A 7,856-nucleotide genomic window follows, 5' to 3' on the forward strand; every position below is an offset into this window, starting at 1 on the left:
CTTTTAGAGTCTGAGCTACCTCACTCGGGATGATTTTTCCTTGTTTTAATCCATTTAACTTTTAATATTATGATTTCTTTTTATTTATTTATTTTTAAATGGTTGAGTAATTGTACAAATGAACAACATTTTTGTTATCCATTCATTCAATGAAGACCATCTAGGATGCTTTCAGTTTCTGGCTATTATGAACAGAGCTGCAGTGAATATGGTTGAGAAAGTATCTTTGTAGTTGATGAAATGTCCTTTGGGTGTATAACTAGATCTTGAGGTAGATCTATTTCCTTCTTTGCAATTGACCACCACACTGTTTTCCATACTGGTTGTATGTTTGCAATCCTACCAACACTTGTTTTCTCTTGTTCATAACAGTGAAACCACTTTTATACTCCTAACAAATACTGCTTGTACTATTGAATTTGCCTCCTAAGCTCTCTTTCTGCTTTCAATTGGCATGTGTGTAAGTCAATCCCTCTACAACAGTTAACAATCTCTCTAAAGCATAGATTTTGTCTAAAACAATAATTTTTTAAGTTTTCCTTAGTTAACAAAATGAAGTTACAAACATAAATAGGTTGACTCACTTCTTGTAAAGCATCTATTATTCCTGGGGGGGGGAGTTAAATATGACTTTAAATGTAACAATGAACACTAAGAGAACAATTCACCAAAGACAAAAACCCAGCCAGGCAAGTAGAGCATGAAATCCGTAGTTGCTAGTGAAAGCCTTTGGTGAATCAAGTGAAATTAGCTCAGAGGAATCATAGAGCAAGAGACAAATTGATAATACAACCTATGTGGAATAGGATTTGGAGACTTCCACTCAAAAGAACTTACTAGAAAAGTGAACCAGCACTATATTTACTTTGCCTTCTCATACTGTAAGTTTATTGTGAGGAAGCATCTTCTTCCCTATTCTGAGTGTTTATGATTATTTTTATGAGATTATTTTTCATGTACTAACCCACTTCTGTGTCAGCTGCAGTTCAAGATCTGGTAGTAAAAAAATTCATTTAAAATATTTTTGAATGTACCAAAGCTTGAACAATATTCCAGATAGTCTATAGCTGAAGATGACAGACTGAATGATAGATGATTCATAGATAGATAAATATACAGATAAATACATAAAGAGATAGATAGAGATGTTTGATGGATATGGATAATTGCTGAATTGTAATACTAAGTAAGAGGAATGATTTCTTATCTTACTTCCATTTTTAAATGTAAAAAATTAAAAACTATAATTACCTGAGAAATATTGCATATGCCCTCAAAGAAGCAGGCAATTCCAATCTTTTCTTATTTAAAGTGAAGTAAATTGTTTTCCACATGTTCAAACATAAAATAAAAATCTGCCCTGTAACTATGGCCAAGTTTTATATACACTTTACATGCACAAGGAGACAAATAAATCTGACTTAACCCTAACCATGTTTTCTCTAAGAGTATCCTACATTCAATCCTGTGAACCTCACCAAGTTGAAGAACTGTGGGTAAATTTGCTGGTAATTCCACTGAAGAAGAGATGGTAGCAGTGTTCTCCGAACTCAGAGACAAAGACTTCTATCATTGAAACTTTCTCTCATTTTTGACTGTTTTCATCCTTAATCCATGTTGAGAAATTACTTCTCTTTAGAGTTATTCTACGTGTTTTGAATGTACTAATTTTAAATCAGCTTTTATTTATCTTTAACTATGATCAAACATAAGGAACATAAGTCCAATTTGGGTAATTAGCAAACATTGTATGTGACAAACACTTCAAGTATTAATATAGATGTATCATAACTGAGAGCCATGCACTCACACTTGATTTACTCCATGTCACAAAAGAACACATTATTGACATAGTAAATGAGCAGTATGCAGAAAAGAAGAATGTATATGTTATATTCTCAGTTAACATTTTATCATCAGGAATAATGTGATTTCATAAAACACAATAAAGAATCCTTGCAGAACTTTAAGTTGGCTGACTTCTAATTGATATAACAATCAAATTCCATAGTGACTACCATTAGATACAAAGGTCTTCTGAAGGTTATGAGGCATACTCTCTAAGTTCAACCATTGTACATTCCCATTAAAAATGCATTTTTTTACAATTTATATGAAATTCTTAGTTATAGTTTCACTATAAAGTATACTGTCATTTTTGTGTGAAATGAATTTAATTTTTTATTTCAGTAAAACTTGTCATAAATTGTTTTACTATAACATATAGACAAAGCTTTTAAAGCTTATCAAAACAGTATTCATATTCATCTCTAGTTTCTAGCCTAATACTGATCTTCAGAGGTTGAGAAATGATTCAGGAGAATCTTCAAGTTATTTAACTCACAATACCAAACCAGCATGTATGTAATTATCCTGAGTAAATTATCCATATTTAGACTATTTGAAACACCTTGAATGGTTTTTCAACAAAGTTTTATCTGTATTTAATTTATTACTGGCAAACTATTCTATTTCCCTGTCATTTCTACTATACTTGAATAAAACTGAATTTCTATAATGAAGATAGATTCATTAATATGAAATTAGCAACATGTACAATTCCCTCTGGAAATATCAGCATAAACCTCAAAGCTAAAATTGTATTAGGTTCCACTTAGAACTTCGTGCAATTTTCTTGTGCAGACGAAAGCAAAGTATATGCAAAGTAAGTATTGCCTGGAAATTTCAAAATCCTTTCATATTTCAACTATTGGATTTTTGTGGAAATGAAATATCTTCTAATTTATTCTAAATTAGAATTATGTAGCAAACAAACAAAAAGAAAAATAGAAAAAGTTAGTCCAACACAGTATATGGTATTTTGTTTGTGTAAATATAGCTCTTCTATGCTAAGTTAATTATTATTTAAGGTGCTATCAGGGCTTTATACAATGTTTAACTCATTAAAAATTAAATGGGAAATTTAAACATGTATTAATTTTTGTCAGCTATTATTAATGATTTAATACTAAGAAAGTGCATTATTACAATATGTTCAATTTTTAATATTCATTAAATCCACTTGGTAAATGTACATGGAAACAAAACTGCAATTATTTTCAACTAACCCTTCAAACATTAAAGGGTATTATAATAATATTATTTAATAGTGATAAAAGCAAACTGTAATTTAAATACTTGTAATATGAATGGTCTGCTCAGGAATTTTATTATTTTCTTTCTACAAATGGTACAAAACAGGATTTCCACTATGCATTTTGTAACCAAGATCTTGCACATGTAGCTCTATGGTTCTGTTTTTGACTTGGCCCTTAGTTAGCTTCAGCATCAGAGAGCTATGAGAATTCAATTAAAAAATAATTTCAATAGGACATAAAAGTTATTTGAAATAGGCTTCATTGTTTTTCTAATTTTTTATATAAATGTCTACTGTAAACCTTAGAATGCTGAATAAATTTTTTGTACGGATGCACAGAAAGATGTATATTTTCTGTTTTTCCTTCTCTTTTAATTATTTTTTAATCAAACCCAATACTTGCAATGCAGGTATCTGCCAGATTATATATGACTTATGATTATCATACAAAATCCATTCATATTTTAATTGAACTCAGTTTTCTGAATCTAAGTTATTTTTATTAAATTATTTTTATAGAAAACAATCTTTTCTCACTTTATATACATAAGCCAGTTTCTACTTCCTTGTCTCCTTCTGCTCCCCCCACTTTTCCCTCACCCCAACCCTGCCATCCTCTCTTCAGAGAGGGAGTCTTCCCACTGGGAGTCAACAGAGTATAACACATCACTTTGAGGCAGTCCTGAGGTCCTTCCCCCATATCTACACTGAGCAAGGTATCCCTCTAAAAATAATGGACTCCAAAACACCAGTTTAAGTACTAGGAATGAATTCTCATCCTACTGACAGTGGCCCCACAGTCTGCCCCAGCCATACAACTGTCACTCACATTCAGTGGATCTAATTTAATCCTAGTCAGATTCCCCTATTATCAGTCCAGAGTCATTGAGCTCTCATTAGTTTAGGTCATATATTTTTGGGGGTATTGCCATTATGTCCATGTTCACTTTGCTCACATTTTCACTCCTCCCTCTCTTGGACTGGACTCTGGAAGAAGAGCCCAGCACTTAGCTGTGGATCTCTGTATCTGCTTCCATCTGTTGATGAATGAATGTTCTATGATGACAGTTATAGCAGTCACCAATCTGATCACAGGGTAAAGCCAGTTCAGCCATGTTCTTCACTATTGCTTAAGGTCTTAGTTGGGGTCATTCTTTTGGATTCCTGAGAATTTTCCTAGTGACAGGTTTTTCACTAGCCCCATAATGGATACCTCAATCAAGCTATCTCTTTCCTTGCTCTCCTTCTCTGTCCTTCCCCCATCTCAACCATTCCATTCCCTCATGTTCTTCTCCATCTTCCTCTTCTCCCCTTCCCCTACCCTTCTGTCCTCCCTTCTCTTCCACACATACTCCTAATTTTCTCAGGAGATATTATCTCATTCCCCTTCCTAGGGAGGATCTATGCATGTGTCTCTTAATGTTCTCCTTGTTATGTAGCCTCTCTGGCTGGAGTCATGGATTATAGACTAGTTATCCTTTGCTATTTGCAGATGATATAATAGTATACGTAAGTGGAACAAAAAAATTCTACCAGGGTACTCCTACAACTGATAAACACCTACAGTAATCAGACAGGATACAAAATCAACTAAAAAAATTCAGTATTTCTCCTATAAACATATGATAAAATAGCTGACAGAATCAGAAAAACTCTACCCTTTACAATAGCCATAAATAACATAAAATATCTTGGGATAATGCTAATCAAAGAAGTGAAATACATGTATGACAAAAACTTTAAGTCTTTGAAGAAAGAAACTGAAGAAGAGATCAGAAAATGGGGAGGTCTGCCATGCTTTTGGATAGGTAGGATCAATATAATAAAACTGCTTATCTTACAGAAAACAAACTATAGGTTCAATACAATCCCTATCAAAATCACAAACAATTCTTCAAAGACCTCAAAAGAACAATATTCAACTTCATATGGAAAAACAAAAAACCCAGGATAGCCAAAACAATCCTGTACAAGAAAGGAACCCCTGGATGTATCACCACCCCTGACGTCAAGCTCTACTATAGAGCTATAGTAATGAAAACAGCTTGGTATTGGCATAGCAATAGAAAGGTGGTCTAATGGAATCAAATTGAAGGTCCTGATATCCACACACCTGTGATCACTGGAGTTTTGAGAAACAAGCTAAAAGAATACAAAAACGAAAGCATCTTCAGCAAATGGTGTTGGCGTAACTGGTTGGCGACATGTAAAAGAATGCAAATAGATCCATATCTATCCCCATGCACAAGACTCAAGTCCAGATGGATCAAAGACCTCAACATAAATCTAGCCGCAGTGAACTTCATTGAAGAGAGAATGGGAAGTAGCCTTCAATGCAAGGGCAAAGGAGACCACTTCCTAAATATAACACCAGTAGCATAGACACTTTGAGCAACAATTAATAAATGGGACCTCCTGACACTGAGACGCTTCTGTCAGGCAAAGAACACAGTCAATAAGACAAAACAGTAGCTTACAGAACGGGAAAAGATTTTCACTAACACCACATCAGACAGAAAAGACTGATCTTTAAAATATATAAAGAACTTAAGAAACTCAACATCAAAAATACCAAATAATCCAATTAAAACTGGGGTACAGAGATAAACAAATAATTCTCAAAAGAAGACTTGCAAATGACTGGAAGACAATTCAGGATTGCTCAACATCCTTAGCTATCAGGGAAATGAAAATCAAAATGACTCTCAGATACCATCTTACACCTGTCAGAATGGCTAAGATCATAAACACTGATGATAGCTGATGCTAGAGAGGATGTGGAATAAAGGGAACACTCCATTGCTGGTGGGGGTGTGAATTTGCACAGCCACTTTAAAAAGCAGCATGTTGATTTCTGAGAAAATTGGAAATCAGTCTACCTCATGACCCAGCAATACCACTCTTGGGAATATACCCAAAAAATTCACACTCATAACACAAGGACATTTCCTCAACTGTATTCACAGCAGCATTATTTGTAAAAGCCACAACTTGGAATCAATGTAAGTGCCCCTCAACCAAAGAATGGATAAAGAAAATGTGCTAGCCTTTTGGCTCATCGGCTGTCAGTGACGCAACATGGGTCACCAGGAGCTCTACTGGAGTCACCCACAGAAGTTTAGCCAGGGATCTTGCTCCTGCTGCATCTGCTCAAACCGCCACAGTCTGATCCAGAAATATGGGTTGAACACCTGTCGCCAGTGTTTCCGGCAGTATGCAAAGGACATTGGCTTCATTAAGTTGGACTAAGCGATCTTGAATGGATTCTTCAAGACTCCACCCAGTGAAACAGATCAATGCCAGTCTTTGTACATAAGAATAAAAAAAGTGGCCTCTCTCTTCCTGCCCTTTCCCAGCTTGCACCCAGAACCCCTTACCCCGCCTCATCCTCCCGTCTTTGGGGCCACAAAATCCCACAGCTGAGCTGGTTTGGGCTCCCGGGACCTGGAATTGAGTGCACCCAGGCCAGTGGGAGGTCCCCTCCTTCATTAGCCTGCCTCCATCAAGGCAGGCCCTTTGTTAGCTAGCTGCTTGGCCTGCAAGGAGACCTGACAGTCTGCCAGAGGATCCATCATTCATTGGGGTGAGTGAGGAGTGAGTGCCTGAACCGGGCAGCTGCCCGGAGAGGGACCACTGACAATCCCCAATTCTCCCCCCCAACCTGCACACTCCCTGCTCTTCCTGCAGGGGTTATTCTCTCCGGATACTGCTTCTCTCTTCTTGTCCCTTCCCAACTTGCACCCAGAACCCCCTACCCCGCCTTATCCTCCCGTCTTTGGGGCCACAAAATCCCACAGCTCAGCCTGTTTGGGCGCCGGGGACCTGGAATTGAGGGTACTCAGGCCTGTGGGAGGTCCCCTCCTTCATTAGCCTGCCTGGAGCAAGGCAGGCCGTTTGTCAGAGAGCTGCTTGGCCTGCAAGGAGACCTGACAGTCTGCCAGAGGATCCATTATTCATTGGGGTGAGTGAATTGAATTCATTAGGGGGAATTGAACTTCTAAAAGAAGACCCAAAGGGGATTATTCAGAGGAAGAAATGGGCAGGCGCCAATGCAAGAATTCCTCCAACAATTTGAAAAACAACATGAAAGCACCAGAACCCAACGAAGTTATAACAGGAGGACTTGAACACACTAATCAAGAAGAAGTAGAAAAAATTGACTTTATGAAAGTAATAGAGTCCCTTAAACAGGAGGTGAAAAACTCCCTTAAGGAAATGGACGAGAAGAATAACAAAAAGTTTGAAGAGTTGAGTAAATCCGTAAATGATATCCCAGGAAACCATGAAAAAACAATCAAACAGATAATGGAAACAGTGCAAGACTTGAAAACTGAAATAGAAGCAAGGAAGAAAACACAACCCGAGGGCCAGCCGGATATGGAAAATCTATGTAAACAAACAGACACTACAGAAACAAGCATAACCAACAGAATACAAGAGATAGAAGAAAGAATCTCAGATTCTGAAGATACCATAGAGAAAATAAACGCACTGATCAAAGAAAACAGCAAATCCAACAAATTCTCATCACAAAACATTCAGGAAATCTGGGACACAATAAAAAGACCAAACCTAAGAATAATAGGCATAGAAGAAGGAGAAGAATTACAGCTCAATAGCCCAGAAAATATATTTAATAAAATTATAGAAGAAAACTTCCCAAACCTAAAGAAAGATATTCCTATTAAGGTTCAAGAAGCTTACAGAACACCAAATAGACTGGATCAAAAAAAAAAAAAAACATCCCCCCGCCATATTA

General features: G+C 36.5%; 1 protein-coding gene across 1 annotated transcript; it reads left to right on the forward strand.

Moving 5' to 3' along the window:
- Positions 1-6,175: 6,175 nt before the first annotated feature.
- Positions 6,176-6,346, forward strand: LOC119808425 (40S ribosomal protein S29-like). Its single transcript, XM_038320945.1, has one exon. The coding sequence runs from the start codon at positions 6,176-6,178 to the stop codon at positions 6,344-6,346; it is 171 nt and encodes a 56-aa protein (XP_038176873.1).
- Positions 6,347-7,856: the final 1,510 nt, after the last annotated feature.

Source organism: Arvicola amphibius, chromosome 2 (genome assembly GCF_903992535.2).
Source record: "Arvicola amphibius chromosome 2, mArvAmp1.2, whole genome shotgun sequence".
NCBI classification, from domain to species: Eukaryota; Metazoa; Chordata; class Mammalia; order Rodentia; family Cricetidae; genus Arvicola; species Arvicola amphibius.